Raw genomic sequence first — 17,415 nt, 5'->3', positions numbered from 1 at the left:
GGGGGCTCGGCGGGGCCGTGCAGTCTGTAGGGGGGTGGGGGTGGGGGGGCATCGCGCCCCCCATTCCGCAGCATCGGCGGGGGGGGCGGGGGCGCTGCAGGGAGAGCGGGGTCAGCAAACGCGGCATTCCCGGGGCAAACCCAAGGACATCCCCCGGGGCATTCCAGGCTGGTGGATGGGCTAGACCGCAGCCCAGGGATGCTCCTACACAGTGCCCAGAGATTTCCTGCTCGTTCCTGTCATAGGCATTCCTCATCCCTCCAGCAGCTGCAGTGCAGGGACCAGCCAGCCCGGTTCCCCCCCAGCTCACTGCCCACCCCAGGGGGCTGCTCCAGCCCCACACACTCCCAGCCCACTCCGGGCACGGGTCCCTCCATGGAGGGCATCCGAGGAGCAGCTATGAGCCAGCACATCCCGGAGTCTGAGGGCAGCACCTCCCCATGGAACCAAGACGCTGCCAGCCAGGGCTGGAGGCCACGTCTGCAGTGCCACCGAGGTGGTGACAGGACCCCCAGCCCCTCTGACCCACCTCTCACTCCTGCCCAGCCTCCCGCGGAGGCTCGGTGGCAGTTCGTGCTCCTCATTAGCCTAATTACAGCCGAGCTGACAGCACAGCTCCCCAGCCGTAGCTCCAAGGAGGGATTCTGGCAGAGCCGGGAGGACAGAGCGGCTTGGCCGGGGCCCAGAAGGGAACTGCGGTCTGGACACGGAGCCCAGGAGCGCACGGGGGGGCACCAGGGCACAGCCAGAGCCAGCCCCGGCCACAGGGACATGCTCCCAAGGGCTGCACCACCACGGGAAAGGCTTCTCCTTGCTCTGCCACGGCTTTTTGTCACCCCCCTAGTGGCATTTAGGAAGCTCAGGGGAGCAGTGGCAGACTATACAGCTCTGGCTCTGCCGTGTTCGCACCTCCCACCCCGCAAAAGCACATGGACCTGCGGGCAGGAGCTGCCCAGACACAACCCACCACCAACATCAGGCTGGGAGGAGCTGGATGGGCATGGGACATGACAAAGGACATGTGTTAAACATGGCACTGCAGCCACTGCCCTGCTCAGCCCCTACACCATGGGCAGAATCACAGACTCACTTAGGCTGAAAAACACCTCCAAGGTCACTGACTCCCCATCTGTGACCAATCCCCACCTTGTCAGCCAGACCTGAACACCTTCAGAGATGGTGACTCCACCTCCCTGGGCTGCCCCTTCCAATGTTTAATCAACCCTTCCGTGGAACCTCACTGTGCCCCGGAGCCGACTCTTCCCACTCCCTTCTTCTCACAAGCCCCACCACCCCTCAGGGACCCCCACGGCCCACCCCAGGCACCACAGAGCAAACGCCTCTTACCTGCTCCACGGCTCGGGGGGTCTCTGGCCGGCGGGGGGGGGCGGCTGCTCTGCAGGGAGGGGGAGGCAGCAGTGGGCGGTGGCGGGGCCAGACCCCGCAACGGGCCCGGCGCCTTCCTGTGCAAGGAGTTGTGTCTCTGCGGCAGCTCCGGGGCCGACTCGCTGCCGGGGCTGGAGGGGCCGTTGGGGACGCCGGGCGGTTGCCGGTAAGGGGGCGGTGGGGGGGCGAGAGACTGGCCCTGAGCCCCCGAGCCCGTCCGGAGGCTGACTGGGGAGGGAGGGGGCTTGATGGGCGGCGGGGCGGGGGGTCCGTCCCTGCTGCCAGGCAGGCGCTGTCCCGGGGTGGGCGGCAGCGGCTTCTCCCGGTTGTAGGGCGAGGCCTTGGCGTGCGCCGGAGGGGGGGCTGGGGGGGCGGCGGCGCGGCGTCCCGGCGGCGGGGGCGGTGGGGCCGAGGAGCTGTGCTTCATGCCGGTGCCGCCAGCCGTGCCGGGCCGGGACAGGTCGGGCAGGGAGGGTCTCTGCGTGCGCGGCAGCTCCGGCGGGGACCCCCGGCTGCTGTCGGCATCGTCCTGAGGGCGGCTGTTGCTGGCCGGCACCGGGGGCCTGGGGGCAGCTGCGCGGGAGCCGGGCACTTGCAGGGTCTGTTTGGTGGAGCTGTCTGTGGGGAAGGAGAGCACAGTGAGGGCACTCGCAGGGTCTGTTTGGTGGAGCTGTCTGTGGGGAAGGAGAGCACAGTGAGGGGTCAGGAAAGGCACAGGGGTGGCTCTGTGCCCTGTCCCTGCGCGGAGCTGCGGCCGAGGAGGGCCAGGCCACACAGATGTCTGGCACAGGCAGGGAGCTGGCAGCGAGCACAGCCACACACACGGCTCCTCTCTCACCGCTCTACGCTTTGATCACCACAGAGAACACCAGAGAGAAACATTCAGCAACGCACGCGGCTCCTGCGCGCTACGAGAGGTCCATGTGTGGGACACTGTGGCACGGGGAGGGCACAGCCAGCCTGTGCCACACAGGGGGTGTGACTTGGGGTCCTGCCTCTGACCAGCTGAAACCCCCAGGGAAACACGGCAAGATCCTCGACCCACTCCTGCTCCAGGCCCTCCCAGGAACCCCACACAGACCACGGGCAGGTGGCTGTTACCTGAGCTGTCCTTGGCTCCCACAGGTCGGAGCTTGGGAACGCCGCCTTGGAATAGGCCACCCTTGGGCTGGATGGCGGCTGAGCTGGAGCCGTAGCTGCCGCCGCCACTGCCCTTGGGCTCTGGAAGGAGGGAGGCAGAGAGGTTAAGCCTGGAATTATCCACTCCTCCAATGAGGAGCTGCTGGGAAGCAGATGGGTGAGAGCCCTGCTGAGCACAGCAGTGCCCAGCGCAGGGCCAGGAGCCCCCCGTGGGGACACTCACTCTCGAGGATGGGCGCGCTCCGGTCGTTGATTTGGGTCACTTTCCTGAGCTTGGTCCCTTTACAGATGTCCTGCAGGAGAGCCCCGCGGCCCCGCTGCTCCTCCCGGCTCAGCTTGGGCGGCTCCGTGTTCGCCTGGGGAGAAGCAGCAGCTCAGCACCTGCCCAGGACACCCCGACCCATGGCACAGGCACAGCCCCGCTCCTCATTCCCACCTCCCGGGGCACCCACAGCCTTCTCCAGCGCCAATTCCTCTGGCAAGCGGCCCCATGAGGGGACAGGCCACCTCCCTGCCTGTCACGAGGTGACCCCTACCTGACCGGGGGTGGGGGGCGGCGGGGGGCCGGGGGGCGGCGGCGGGGGAGGAGGGATCGGCATCCTGGCCTGGCTCCCGGCGGCTCCGGCTGCTCAGTGCTGGGGGCAGGCCTGGGCACTCATGCCTGCGGGAAGGGAGGAAGCGGTGAGGGAATGGAGGGGAAAGCCCGCGGAGAAACACAGCCCTGGGGTGCTGTGCTGGTGCTGAGCTGGAGCTTCTGTGGGGCAGCAGATGGATCTGCACTCCCAAGTCCCCCCAACACCCTGGAGCAGCAGGTCCCAGAAGTGGGACAGCACATCCCCACTCCAAATCACCAGGGACTCCAGAGAGCCTGGAGATCACACCCAGGACGTCTCACACGAGCACCTCGCTCAGCAGAGAAAACCCAGCCAAGAAGCTCTGCCACCATCCATCCAGCTCCTCCAGCTGCAGCCGGAGAATGCTCACGTGGGAATGTGACAGGAGCCTGCAGGAGGCACAGCCAGCCCTGGCACACGGCCCCGGGGCCTCTCTGGACACGGCCAGGGTAAATCTGCCAGACGGCTCCGTCTCTGGAGCTGCCGGAGCAGTGCGGGGCTGTCCCGGTGGCTCCCAACCACAGCATCAATAAACCCCCAACACAGAAGGCTCTCTGCACCCCACAGCTCCAAAGCCCCAACCAAAGCTCTCCAAGCAGTCAGGGAAACCAATGGATCTGAAGACATTCCAACCCATCTCATCACCAGCCCAAAACGAACCTGTCCTGGCACCACGGCTCCCCTGGAACAGCTCCTGGGGCCCGGCAGCTCCGGTCAGCACCGGAGACTGAGCACAGAGAGAGGCGGGGAACAGGAAGAGGAGCCTGAATCACCGGGAAGTCACAGTTCCCTGGCAGGCTCGTGCCACTGACAGCAGCGCTCAGGTAGGGCCTTCCTGCAGCACCGGCTCAGGGAATAGGAATGTGATGACCGGAGGCCCCACTCACCACATGGAGGTGCTCGGGGCAGACCCAGAGGCAGGGGACAAATGTCCCTCTCTGGGCCACAGACATCCTTCCCTCAGGAAAACCTGTTCCACAGTCACTAACAGAGACCACAACACCAACATGAGGCAAGGACTGGGCAGTTTCACACCTGAAACTTCCCGTTTCTGACCCCGAGGGCAGTGACAGAGGCCACAGGAACAGCCCCTGTCCCTGTGAAAGTTCCTTTGTGACCCAGGTTTGCACCAGGTATTAACAACCAGATCCCTCGTCGGACTCATCTCCTGCTGGATGAACTACGATTTACTGATCCCACGGGACACAGGTCCTTCGCCACCTGTCAGACATTCCCGAGATGTGAGAACGGGAAGCACCGGAGCAGCCACACAGCTGTGATGCCAGTGGCTCCCCTGCCCTCAGGAAACCACCGGCTCCGTGGTTCAGGGAAATAAATAAATCCATAAACTGCCTTTTAATTAAGATCAGCCCTTCTACCCAGTGAGAATTCCTCAGCTACAGCCTTGTCAGGAAGGCTTTCCTCCCTCTATCTCCCGGCGTTTTCCGAGTCACCTGAGGCTCCCAGTTCCCTGGTGGAAGTGCCATCCAAACGTCAAGCCCCAGCTCGAGGCCTCACACCCAAGGGCCAACATCCCCAGATCACTCTGGACTCTCCAGAATCGGGAATGACGCCCAGCAAACACATCCAGCCTGTGCCTTTCCCACCGGAGCAGGATCACAGACGGCTCGTCTGGGACGAGTTGGAACAGGAATGCTTTTCCCTGTGATCCCCCGCAGCGGGATCGCGGGGCTGGGACGGCACGAGCTGCTCCGGGGCAGAGCCCCGGCCGTGCCAGATCAGCCGCCGGAGGGAATTAGCAGGGATCCAGCGCCAGGTAAGGAGACTCCCGACTCGGGCTCGTGTGTCACAGCCCTGAGCCAGTGCAGGAGCCGTGCCAGGGCCATCACCTCCGCTCCCGACCCACGGGAACGTCACACATCACGTCCCTGCTCCAGCTGGTTACTCCCAGGGTGACACTTCCCTCGGTGGCACTCGGGGTCACAGGAGCCGCTGTGACAGGGACGCACCATCCCACAGACAGACAGACAGACAGACAGACAGATGAGGGGTTGTCACAAGGTCCTCCCCTGTGCCCTGCTGAGCCCCAGACACCCTGTGACAAGTGGAGCAGCTCCACACAACCCCACAAGGGCAATCCCACAGGAACTGTAGGGCGAGGAGGGTATTTCTCCAAACAGACCACGAGTCACCATCTCCCCGTTTTTAGGGTGCCCTCACAGCAAAACCTGCGCTCGGATCCAGGCTCTGACCTAGAAGAGCAAGAGGGAGGGGAGGGAAGAGTTTAAGCTAAAGCAGCTTGAGGATAAACTGGAGCTGAATTCCCGAGAAACAGGTCATTCCGTTCGAGCACACGGCCCCGTTAGGGCTGGGGATTAACAGCAAAGGTCACTTTGAAAAACCAAAACCGAGAGGCCCCTGAACTCGGCACATGGCTGGGAAAAGCCGAGGAGAGCTCCGGGTGGGAACGCTGCCTTTGAAATACAGCCTGGACCTTTCATGTGCAAGAAGACAGACCCAGCTGATACAGATTAGGGAGACACAAGCTAAATCCTCCAGGAAAAGAGAAAAGGGGGGGAGTTCTCCTCCCAGCACTGCTCAGCACCCCTTCCTGCCTGGCAGAAGCCATCCCTGTGAAGAAACGCTCCGACTTCTCCTTTGTTCCTCCTTACCAGGATCCTTTCACCAAGACACATCGGAGCCTTCGAGGGCTCCCTGTGCTCACGGGAAAGTGGTTGGGAAGAGCTGAATCCAGAGACACCCGCAGATCAAAGCTGGGCTGAGGCAGGAGGGGCAGGTTTGCACAGTGCCTTTGCTTTTCCAATCCAAACCAAACCCCGGGAGAGCTCTGAGCAAAGTGTGAGGAAAACAAGGTGTGAAAAGCTGTCCCTTGAGAGGAGGGAGAGATCAGGAGATTGAGGTGACCCTGAGGAAAGCCACTTCCAGAACTGCTGCTGCTCCAAGGGCTGGAGCCCACCGCGGCCACAGACCCCTTGGCAGCGTTTCGGATCAGCACCTCCCTGTCACCTCCGGGATCAAAACACCATTAAATCCCAAGAATTCACCCTTCAGCTGCCCCTTGTCCCCTAAAACAGCTGGATTAGGCAGATCCGGCCCGGCCAGGGTGACACACCACATTTTCCAGGTGTTTTTCGAGGCCCCGTTTGCCAGGGAGGGATTTAAAACGCCCTCCCCATCATCAGCAGCCCCGATCCAGCTCATCCCGGGGGATTGCTGCTGGAGCAGGACAGGCAGCAGTGACCTTCAGCTGCCTATTTCCTCGCTTTTCAGGGGGATTTGGGCTCCGGGGCGGATTTGTATTTCTCATTTGCAAGCCCGAGCTGCAGCGCCTCATCCTCAGGGAGGCTTTGAACTGCAGATCAAGAGGAATTTCCAGCCTCTGATGTCGGTGCAGAAATGCGGCCGCACCGGTTTGGGAACGACTTCCAAGGCTGGACCTCTCTCCAACACCCGCCCCCGCGTCTTTATCTTCCCCCCCTCTTCCCATCCAAACCCGCAGCTCCTCTCGAGCTACCCCCTCCCAAATTCTGAGCCTGTCCCCGCAGCCTGACATTCCTGCCCGATCCCACAGCGGAGCTGAGGATGCCACATAAATAATTTATCCTGAGCGACAGCCATCGCAGGATTTAAGGTCACTCAGGCTTTTAAAATCCCATCAGCATGCTTCCCGAGCGCGAGCTGCCAGCTCCATTTGGAGCATCCCGCCGAGCCGGCGCATCCCTGCCTGCAGACAGACGGACACGCTCCGGCCCCGCGGGATCCAGACGCTCCCCGTGAATTATTAACGACCCGCGGGCTCTGACGAGGCGTTTTTACCAAAACTCCCAAACTCTGGAGTTTCTCCTTCCTCAGGGGTGGGATCCACAGCCTCGGTTTCCCCATCCACAGCTTCCACAGTCTCAGCTTCTCCATTCCCAGCTTCCAGCCTGTTTCCCTTTCCCAAGCTTCCAGAGCCTCAGTTTCCCCATTTCCAGCTTCCACAGCTTCTTTCCCCATTTCCAGCTTCCAGCCTGTTTCCCAAGCTTCCAGAGCCTCAGTTTCTCCACTTCCAGCTTCCAGCCTGTTTCCCCGTTTCCAGCTTCCAGCCTGCTTCCCTATCTACAATCTCCACAGCCTGTTTCCCTGTTCCACAATTTCCACGGCCTGTTTCCCTCTCCCAAGCTTCCAGAGCCTCAGTTTCTCCATTTCCTGTTTCCCCATGCACAACTTCCAGCCTCTGTTTCCCCATTCCCATCTTCCACAGCCTCTGTCTGTCCATTCCCAGCTTCCACAGCCTCAGTTTCCCCATCCCCAGCTTCCAGCCTCAATTTCCCCTTTCCAAGCTTCCACACCCCCCTCAGGAGACAAGGTGGGGGGGAAAAAAAAAAATCACGTCCCGAAACTCGGGCTGCACCGGAGGGAAAAGCAGGAAAAGCCCGTCCCGCCAGGCCCCACGGCCTTCCCTGCCTCTCCCCTTTTCCTGGGAAGGGAAAGGAAGCCGGGAAGGACTGGCTGAGTGTGATCTCGAGATGGGGTTATCCCGATGGAATGTGATCCTGCAGCGAGGCGCGTGCTCCCGGTCCGACGGCCTTCCTGCCCACGATGCCTTCGGCATCGTGGGCAGGAAGGCCGTCGGACCGGGAGCAGGGAGTCATGGATGTGTTTCCCTGTGGCTGCCCCATCCCTGGAATTGTCCAAGGCCAGGTGGGATGGGGTTTGGAGCAACCTGGGATAGCGGGAGAGCGTCCGTGCCCATGGCAAGGGGTGGGCAGTGGATGGGATTCAAAGTCCCTTCCAACCCGAATCATTCCATGATTCCAGGACATCCCGTGCCCACGGTCATCCCTGGGGTCACAGACCCCCTCCTGGGTCCAGGGAAGAGTGGGGGGGTCCCAGGGGTCATGGTGGAGGTCCCAAAGGACACCCAGGGAGGGGTCAGTTTGGAAAGGGTCCCGAGAGTCAGTGTGGGGAACCCCAGGGGTCACAGTGGGGGTCCCAGACACCCCTAGGGTGGAGGTCCAGGGGGTGTCAGTGTGAGGGGGGGGGTCACACTGGAGGTGCCAGACAATTCCAGGGGTGGGGATACTGGAGGTTCTTGGGGAGGGGTCCAGGGCGTCAGTGTGGGGGTCCCAAAGGACAGGGGGCCAATGTAAAGGGGTCTAGGATTGAGATCTCAGCTCCCCCGGCCCCACCGGTTCTGGGCACCACCAGAATGGGGGTCCTGGTGAGGGGCCCCTGAGGTGACCCAGGGGGTCAGTCTGGGGGTCCCACAGGGGGTCACAGGGGTCAGGGTGGAGCGGAACAGAGGATCTGTGTGGGGGTTCCAGCCCCCCAGTCCCGCCGGTTCTTAACACTCCACAGCCGGTCCGGGGACCCTTCAGCCGGCCCTGGGGACCCCTCAGCCGGCCCAGACAGCCCCAGGCCCCGCGGAGGCCCCGCCGGGCCAGGGCTCAGCACAGGCCCCACACGCCCACCGCGAGCCGACACACCCCTCACAGCGGCGCCGCGTCCCGCAGCCCCGGCCCCCCGCGGCCCCCCGAGCCCGGGCCCGGCCCTGCGTTCTCCCCGAGCCCCCCAGGCCCTCCCTGCTCACCCGCGGCTCCTCCCGCCGCTCCCGGACCCGGCCCCGGCACCGCCGAACGAAATGGCGGCCGCGGCCCCTCTGCGCCGGCGCGACACAACAGGATGTGGGAAGGGCACGGAGGGGCCTCGGCGCCATGACAGGGAGGTCGGGAGGCTGTGTGGGGAGGGGCCGCCATCTTGGGAAGGTCACAGCTGCAGCACGAGCGACCGGTGCCGCCGCGTGCCGGGGACTGGGTGGGAGAGCGGTGCCACCAAGAAGGGGCTCCCCGCTCCGTACCGAGCCGCCGTTGCAGCCTCGAGGTGCGGCGACGGAGCGCGGCTCCGCCATATTGAGAAGGTCACACGAAACCCTGGAGGCCGCCATGTTCAGAGGGTCGCTGGGCGGTGATGGGCGCCGCCATATTGGGAAGGTCACCGCGAGCCCCACCCCGCGCCGCCGCCACCTTGGGCAGGTCGAGCCGGCCCGGTCGGTTCCGGGACTGTGACGTCACCCGGGAATCGCGCTGTGACATCACTCCCCAGCATGACATCACTCCCTCGCATGACATCAGAGTCGGGCGCCGGGACAGACGTTTATTGGGGCTCCCCATCCCCCCCACACACCCCGGCCTCTTCTGTTGGGGTTTTGTTGTTGTTTGCTTGTTTTGTTTTTTTTTTTTTCCTTTTTTTCCTCCTTTTTCTTAAAAAATAAATGTACAATTCCGGACAGCGCTCGGTACAAAATATACACGTCTGGGGCGGGGAGGGGGCGGCGGGGGGCACATACAAAAATAGAGGGGGCAAAGGAGACTCAGTCCCCCCAGGGGTCCCTGTGCCCCCCGCCAGGGAAGGGGGCATCGGGGAGGGGGGGGATGTGCCGGGGGTCCCCAAACCCACCCACCACCCCCCCCCCAGAGGGTGGGGGCAGCACCCCCTGCCGGGGCTGGGCAAAGTGCGTCAGTGCTGGGGGGCACCGGGCCCCCCGGGGTGGGGGGGTCCCCGGGTTGGGAGCTCCCGGGGCCTGGGGGGGCCCCCCAGGATTTGGGGGTCCCCAGTGGGGCCCCCCCTCACTGGCTGCCGGGCTCCAGTTTGTAGGAGAGCTCGAAGAGCAGGTTCTGGTTGTCGATGACGCGCAGCTGCCGCACGTAGGCCTTGGTTTGCAGCTGGGCCGGGGACGCCTCCAGCTCCAGGCCTGGGAACGGGAATGGAAATGGGAATGGGAATGGGAACAGCGATGGAGGAGCGCAGGGAGGCGGGGATTGGAGGGGTGGGGGTGAAAAGATGCAAGGTGGCAATGTGGGAAGGGGGATAAAGGGATGGAGGGGATTGGGGGTAAAAGGGAAGTGGGGATGTCAGTGTGGGAACAGGGATGGAGGGGCAGGGATGAAGGGATAGAGCGGGGGAGATGCAGGGATACAGGGACAAGGGTGGGAATGCAGATGCAGGGATGGAGGGATGCAGGGGATGAAGGGATGCAGACGAGGGGATTTGGGGATGTAGGGGTGCAGGACATGGATAACGGGGTGCGTGGATGCAGATGGGGGTGCAGCCACACCCCTGTCCCTCAGGGCCAGCACTGAGGGTTCGGGGCTGTGTGAGATCCCCTCCCTCCCCCCTCCCCAGGACCCCCCTGTCCCCCCCCCCCACTCACAGAGGGGGCGGCTCCGGTACTTCCTCACGGTTCTCACTTTCTCAGCGATGCAGTGCTGGGGCAGAGAGAGACCCCCAGAGTCAGCCCCGGCCCCCCCAGGGCCCACTGACCCCCCCCAGGGACCACTGACCCCCTCAGGACTCTCCTGCACAACCCCCCACCATCAGGGACCCCACCCCGGGGGTCCTGCTCTGCACCCCAGGGATGCTGAACCCTCACCCCCACACACAGGCAGGGGACCCCCAGCCCCTCAGGGGGGTCCCCCCTGCCCTGCCCTCACCCCGGGGGTCCCTCAGCCACTTTTCTTCCCCTCAGCACCCACCAGTTTCTCCACGTTGACCAGCCCGTCCAGGAGGGTCTTGCTGCCTTCGTGCAGGAAGGTCAGATCTGGGGGTGAAGGGGGGTCAAGGGGGGTCCCATGGGGTCTCAGCAGGACCCTGACCCCCCTGTGGAACACGGGGAGCCCCCCCCCCCCCTCACCTTTCAAGATGAGTGGCACAAAGGGGATCAGAGGGGGCTTCATCTTGGCCAGCACCTCCCGGTAGGTCTTGTGGTTCCTGCAGGGATCCTGGGGGGCAAGGGGGGGGGGGGTGTCAGGGTTTGGAGGGGTCCCTGGATCTCCCCCCCATGCTGGTGGCCATGGGCACGGGGCTGGCGGTGTGGGGGGTGGTAAGAACACCCCAGGAAAGTTCTCTGCCCACCAGCTCCCCAAATACTTGGGGGGTGGGGGGGGCGGGGGCCTGGGGACCCCCCTTCCCCATTTCTCACCGTGAGGTTCTCAAACTTCCGAAACAGGTTCTTGAATTTCCCTGGGAGCTTCTGGAAGACAAATCAAGGGGTATGGAGGGGGGGGGGGGGGGGGGGGGGGGGGGGCATGAGAACCCACCAGGTCAGGGAGCACCTGGAGGGGGTCGAGGAACACCCAAGAGGGGTGGAAGGTCTGGAAGAACCCAGAAAGAATCCTGGAGCACCCAGGGGGGAGGCCATGAGCACCCAGCAAAGGGTCTGGGAGCACTTGGCAGGGGGCAGGAAGGCCCAGGAAGGTCTGGGAGCATCCAGAGGGGGTGAGGGAACACCATGGGGGGGGAATAAGGGCCCCCCACCCTCTCACCTCCCAGGTGAGGCGCAGACGGCTGACGGCAGCGTTGTTGAGGCCGATGACGATGGCATAGAAGGAGAGCATGTCCTGGTTCTGTTTGCAGCTGAAGGGAGGGGAGGAGAGCGTGAGGGGTGGGCTGGGCACCCCCAGGACCCCCCGTCCCCCCCAGGGACACCCCCCCACCCCCCGTCCCTCCTGCTCACATGGCAGCGATCTTGATGAGCTTCTTGAGCAGGTGGGCGCGCTTGCCCAGCCCCTCGCAGAGCAGCAGCTCCGTGCCCACCCAGTGCTGCACCTCACTGCAGCGCTGCAGCAGCAGCTCCAGGTTCGCCGTCTCCCGCCGGCCCCGCTCCCCGTGGAACACGTAATCCACGAATTCCAGCTGCAGGGAGTCAGGAGGGGGGTTACACACACTTGGCATCATAAACCCCCTCCCCACACACACACACACACACACAGACACAGAGCAGTGTCCACAGAATGAGCCCCACCCCGTGACCTCCTCCCCAGACCTCGTGGATGCAGCGGAAGAGCTCCCAGTGGAAGGCAGTGAGGTGGTTGGCCACGTCCTCGGGCTCCACGCGGTGGATCTCCGTGTCCCCCGGGACCACCTGGATCTCCTCGGGCAGCGGCACCTGAAGGGGGGGGGGGACACGCGGGGTTGTGGGGACACTCAGGGGGTGGCTGGGTCACGGGGTGGGAACATGGGATGAGAATACGGGACAGGGAAATGGAGGGAGGAAATGGAGCAGAGCACAGGGGTCCCCCCTTTGTGCACAGGGGGTGATTGTGGAGCAGGCAAGGTGAGGGGGATTTCCCTGTCAGGGGGTTCCCTCTTGGGGGGTCCCCACAGCGGAGCTCACCAGGGAGTCGAAGGTGTCCCTGGTGCAGGCGAAGAGGTGGCTGTTGATGCCCAGGGTGGTGAACACGCACTCCTCGCTGGGCTGCAGCACCGCTTTCTCTGCCAGGGTTGGGGGGGGGGCACAGGGCGGGTGTCAGCACACCAGACCCCCCCAGCCCTGCTTGCAGCTTCCCCCCCCCCCCTTCCCAGCCCCACAGGCACCTCCGGACGAGGCCATGGTGACGAGGATCAGGGCGTCCTCGCGGGCGCTCTGCTCCTCCGAGTACTGCAGCTTCTCGGTGACCGAGGCCAGGATGTCCTGCACCGAGGCCGAGAGGCGGCTGCGGATGGTCACGTACGAGTGGTCGGGCAGGTACACGCGGCAGAAAACTGGGGAGGGGGACAGGGAGGGGGGTCAGCACAGGGCACGCCCCCCGCCCCGCCCTGCCCCACCCTGGGCACTGCCCACCGCGAAACTGAGGCACGGGGCAGGCAGGGCCAGCGGGGCACAGAGAGGGGACCCCAGGCCCCCACCCCGGTCACTCACTCTCGTCGGAGCCCCGAAAGGCCACCCGGGTCTGCAGGCACGAGTCGATGCGGCGGAAGTGCCGGAACAGCGGCTTCACCTGCTTGTTCGGAGGGGGGGTCTCGTCGGCCACCCTGTTGGGGGGGGACACAGGGCAGGGGTCAGGCAAGGCCCCTGGAGCCCCTGGGGCTGCACCCTGAGGTGTGCTGGGCGCCCTGACGACCCCCAGCCAGGGCCTTGCTCGTGACAAGGAGGTTGGGCACGAGGAGGGCACTGAGGGTGCAGAGAAGGTGGCAGGGGGTGGGCACAGGGGTGGGATGGGGAAAGGTCAAGGGCTGGGCACGGGGACGGCACGAGGGTGCAGTCAGGAGGGCACCAGGGTGGGCTGCTAATGAGCTGATGACCCCCCAGCACCTGGGTGTCCCCATGGACCACAAATCCTTGTCCTTCCTGGGGACCCCCTGACCCATAAGGACCCCTGGTCCTCCAGGACCCCCTGACCCACAGAATTCCCTCCCGTTCCCCTGGACCCGCTTTTCCCCCTCTCACTTGAGTTCTACCGTCTCCACAAGCTGGTGCAGCTTGAGGATCTCATCCTCCAGGTCGTGGTAGAGGGACGTGTCCTTCATGATGAGCAAGTAGAGCTCCTGGGGGGTGAGAAGGGTCAGGGCGGGGGGCTGTGAGGGACTGGGGCAAGGGGGGGAAGGGGGCCAGGGGAAGGGGACCCCCACCTTGATGACCTTCCCAGCACTCTCCTCCTCCTGGAGCAGCCCCTTGTAGGTCTCGAGGAAGTGCAGGAGCACGGCCAGCACCGCCCGCTTGCGCTGCAGCCCGGCCCCCTCCTCCCAGCGGGGCGGGGGGCTGCCCGCCGCCAGCACGAAGGTGGCACCGTCAAGGAGATGCCACGGCAAGGAGGGACCCCACCCCTTCCTCGGCTGCCCCCCAGCACCTGTTGCACCCAGGGACCCCAGTGAGGGCTGTTGTGCCTGCCTTGCACCCCAACCTGTAGCCCACCCTCATGCACCCACACGCCCACCTTCACAGCCCCCTCATGTGCCCACACACCTGGGCACCCCAGTTCCCTCCTTGCTGCTCCTGTGAGCCCCTCAGAGCACCCTGCTGCCCTCCCCACATCCCCCTCCTCCTTGCAGACCCCACGCCCACTCTCACGCCCATCCTTGTGCCGCCCTCATGGCACTTCCTTGCCCACCCTGCTGCCCACCTGTTCACCCCCTCATGTCCCCTTCATGGCACCCTTGTGCCCACCCTCGTTGCACCCCGATCCTCTCCTCATGCCCAGCCTCTGACCCCTCCTCGTGCCCTCCCAATGCCCCCCCACCCCGCTGCCCCCCAGGATATTGCTGGTGCAGCTGCTGCAGGAAGCGCTCGGTGGGCAGGAACAGCGAGTGGGTGAGAACGATGTCATCCAGCAGCGACTCTGGGGGGGAGATTTGGGGGACAGGTGTGGGCAACCCACCCTGCATGGCCCCCTGACACCCCCCTCCCCCCCCCCATGCCCGGCGGGGCAGGAGGGATGCTAATTCCGGGGTGGCACCGGGAGAGGCCAAACCCCACGCGAACCCCCCCCACGAGCCGACGCTGACTCAGGGCCCGTCCCAGCCCCGGGGCAGCCGGGCCCGGCAGAGCCGGTGTGGGGGCAGAGGCGCCGGCAGGGCGGCACCGGAGCCACGACGCCCCGGCACACCCGGGAGCCCTGTGAGAGCCACAGGCACGGCGGGACACGGAGGGGGAAACTGAGGCAGGAGCTCAGGGCACAGCAGGCCGGTGCCACAGCCGGGCTCTCCGGGCCGGCACCACCCTGGGAAGGTGTTTTGGCGCGGCCAGGTGAGCCGAGGGGCTGGCACTGGCGCCGGCACCAGCCATCGCTGGGACCTTTGGACGAGGCACCGCTCCCTCCCCGGCACCAGAACAACCCTCGGCCCCGAGCAGCGCCCCGGGCAGGGGGTGCCCAGGGGGCTGTGCCCACATACCCCGGGGACACCGTGGTGGGACCCCAGAGCTCTTCCAAGGCCCGAGGGCCTGTCCCCATGGAGGGGCCGTGCAGAGTGTCCCCCCCTTCTATTAACCTATTCATGGATCTGTGCTGAGCCACTGCAGAGGGTCCCCTGGCACCCCCATGGCCGGGCAGAGCACGCAAGGGGCATCAGTTGCTGCCAAAAGCAAGGACATGGTGGTCTGGGGCACAGGGCCAGGCAGGGGCACTGGCAGAGTGGGGCATGCAGGTACATGGCCCCAGCTCCTCCAGCCCCCCTGCCCTGGTCACAGCCCCCTCTCATGCTCTGCCTGGGGACAGGAGTCGAATACTCCCCCATCCTCACAGGCCGCAGCCCCCTCCAGTCCTGCCTCAGTTTCCCCATCCCTCTGCAGCAGCCAGGCCGTACCCCAGAGCCACTGGGACACTTTCCCACACTGGAACCCCCACGCTGGCTCCTGCCTGCCCTGCTCCAGGCCAGCCTGGGCACTGCCAGGCCTGACAGCGTGTTGGTGCAGGCAGGGCCTGGCACCGCCAGTCCCAGCTCGGCCCTACCTGAGTTCTCCTTGTGTCTGTGCCCAACCCTGGAATCGCTGGAGCAGCGGGCTGGGGGTGGCTGGGGGTCGCCAGTGGGAGTTCCCAACGCCTCCCAGTCCCAGCAGCCGAGCGAGATTGGCCGGAGCAGGGATCTCCGTGGCGTGGGAACGCTCCCACCCACCTGCATCCAGCCTGGCTCCCACCCAGCTCCGACACCTGGGCACGGGGAGCCGCGGTGGGACAGCACTGGGAGGCCTGTGCTAGAGGGAAGGGGTGTCCAACTGACCCTCCCACTGCAGCTCCCGCCGGGACTAATTTTAGCACCAGGAGGCTGTTATGGACCATCCAACCGGGAGGTGGATGCTGCAGTGGCTCCCGGTGCCCGGCCACGTCCAGCCCTCACTGAGCTGCTGCTACCACCGAGCCCCCGTTCCCCCTGCCAGCCCCTTCGCCGCAGCGTACTGCCCTGTGGAATCCCTGCCCACATCGGGGGGCTCCTGTCCATCCTTCTGCCACGGTCACCGTGCCCTGCCGGGGACCCAGCCCTGACCTTGTCACCCGAACCGGGCACCGCTGTGCCCCGCGCGGGGCCACCTGCCCCACCGGGAACCGCGTACCGGGTACCGGGCTCCCCTATCCCGGTGTTTCCCACCCTGGCATCCACCAGCGCATCCCCCCCGCAGGCAGTGGCCGCCCCCCGGTCTCCCCCCGCGCCGCCGCATCGCTTCGCGACCCCCGCGCTCCCCACCCCGGGCACCCCCGCAGCCCCTCCCGGGGGTCCCGCAGCCCCTCCCCGAGGGTCCCGCAGCCCCGTACCTGCTCCGCAGCCCCTCCCGTGCTCAGCCGCCGGCAGTCGGTCGAGGAGCGCGGCCAGGAGTCGCTCGGGGGGCGCGGGCGCGGCGGGGGCGCAGCCGCAGCCGCAGCAGCAGCGGGCGGCGGGCGGCGGCTCCGGGCTCGGCGGCTCCCGCTCCCGCTCCCGGTCCCGATCGCGGTCGCCGCCCGGTGACGGCTCCTCGGGGGAGCGGAGCGGCGCCTCGGGGGGCCGCAGCTCCAGCCAGCGGCCCTCGCCCCCCGGTACCGGCCCCGCCGACCCCGGTGGCTCGTCGGGGGAGGCGGCCGGGCGCGACAGGCTTTGCCGCCGCGGCGCCGGCAGCGACCCCGGCCCCGGTACCTGCCCCGGGGGGCCGGCGGGGCGGGCGGGCAGGTGCGAGCCCGGCTTCTTCAGCAACTTCTCCAGCGGCTTCATGGCCGCCCGGGCGCGGCGGCGGCGGCGGCGGCGGCTCAGGGGCCCATCGGCGGCTCCGCTCGGCTCCGCTGGGGCCCCGGCGCCGCTCCCCGCCCGCCCCGCACCGGCTGCGCGCTGCGCCCGCCCCGCACCGGCCCCGCCGCCAGCGCAGCCCCGCCCCGGTACGGCCCCGCCGCCGCCGCCCCCGGCACCTGCCCGCCCCTTTCCCCGCACCGTCGCCGCCCCCGGCCCCGCCAACGGCACCTGCCCGCCCCCTCCCCGCACCACCGCGCTCGGCACCGAGCCCGCCCCGGGGCTGCAGTGGCACCGGCTCGCCCCGGGACACGGTCACCCCTCTGTCTTGCCCGCAGCCCCGCACAGGTGATGCGTTACACACACCCCGCATCTCTCCCCTCGTACCTCCACCCGCATCCCCGGAAAGCGGCCATGCGGCCCCCCCACATCGTGCGGCCTGGGGGGACACAGAACCCACAGCCTGTCCCCCCCACCCCGCTGTCACACACTGCGACCCCCCCTGCCACGTGCTGCCTCACACCCCCGGCACCCCCCCGTGCCCGCTCCCCCCGCACACCCACAGCCCCAGGGGCACACAGGACTGTCCCCCTCACCGGGGGGCACGTCCCCAGGGGTGGGGTGACCCATCCCTGGCCCCCCAGCCCAGCTCTCTGCTCCCGCCGCGCCGTGGGAAAGGGCCGGGGGTGGGTGCGGGACCCCCCACCCTGGCACCCCTGGAGCTGGGTCCCCCCGCGGGCAGGGCGGGCAGGTCGGGCCGGCTGCCAGCCCCCCCCTGCAGCCTACCAGGCCGGAACGGGCCCCGGCGTGCCAGGGCGGGTGCCGGGGAAGGTGTCAGGGCAGGGCA

General features: G+C 66.4%; 2 protein-coding genes across 2 annotated transcripts in view; both read right to left on the bottom strand.

Annotated features, from left to right (window-relative positions):
• The window catches only part of WIPF2 (WAS/WASL interacting protein family member 2), a 12,082-nt gene extending 3,312 nt beyond the window's left edge, over positions 1-8,770 (bottom strand). The window contains exons 1-5 of the mRNA XM_027908481.1: positions 8,695-8,770; positions 3,063-3,187; positions 2,750-2,882; positions 2,488-2,607; positions 1,339-2,004 (exon numbers count right to left, since the gene is read on the bottom strand). Coding sequence (XP_027764282.1) covers positions 1,339-2,004; positions 2,488-2,607; positions 2,750-2,882; positions 3,063-3,125 — 982 coding nt within the window. The 5' untranslated portion in view covers positions 3,126-3,187; positions 8,695-8,770. The remainder of the gene's footprint in view (positions 1-1,338; positions 2,005-2,487; positions 2,608-2,749; positions 2,883-3,062; positions 3,188-8,694) is intronic.
• A 474-nt stretch (positions 8,771-9,244) lies between these two features.
• RAPGEFL1 (Rap guanine nucleotide exchange factor like 1) lies at positions 9,245-16,619 on the bottom strand. The gene is made up of 15 exons (XM_027908479.1): positions 16,127-16,619; positions 14,140-14,218; positions 13,512-13,662; positions 13,330-13,427; positions 12,802-12,914; positions 12,477-12,644; positions 12,277-12,374; positions 11,926-12,048; positions 11,617-11,795; positions 11,426-11,516; positions 11,083-11,133; positions 10,795-10,882; positions 10,637-10,701; positions 10,315-10,369; positions 9,245-9,855 (listed from the first exon to the last, which is right to left on the bottom strand). The coding sequence occupies exons 1-15, from the start codon at positions 16,554-16,556 to the stop codon at positions 9,731-9,733; spliced, it is 1,914 nt and encodes a 637-aa protein (XP_027764280.1). The 5' UTR covers positions 16,557-16,619; the 3' UTR covers positions 9,245-9,730.
• Between the last annotated feature and the right edge of the window lie 796 nt (positions 16,620-17,415).

The sequence above is a fragment of the Empidonax traillii genome, unplaced genomic scaffold, assembly GCF_003031625.1.
Source record: "Empidonax traillii isolate 1590-97213 ecotype Southwest subspecies unplaced genomic scaffold, ASM303162v1 scaffold1724:size79124, whole genome shotgun sequence".
In the NCBI taxonomy this organism is placed as follows: domain Eukaryota; kingdom Metazoa; phylum Chordata; class Aves; order Passeriformes; family Tyrannidae; genus Empidonax; species Empidonax traillii.
This window is presented reverse-complemented; position numbering and strand designations above follow the sequence as displayed.

Bases quoted from the DNA above. Each gene is read 5' to 3' on its own strand.
- RAPGEFL1 (XM_027908479.1), bottom strand. From the start codon at position 16,556: ATGAAGCCGCTGGAGAAGTTGCTGAAGAAGCCGGGCTCGCACCTGCCC. The intron at 11,796-11,925 runs GTCTGGGGAGGA...GACTCCCTGCAG, and splicing joins TCTTCCGCTGCATCCACGAG to CTGGAATTCGTGGATTACGT. The intron at 11,517-11,616 runs GTGAGCAGGAGG...CCCTCCCTTCAG, and splicing joins CTCATCAAGATCGCTGCCAT to CTGCAAACAGAACCAGGACA.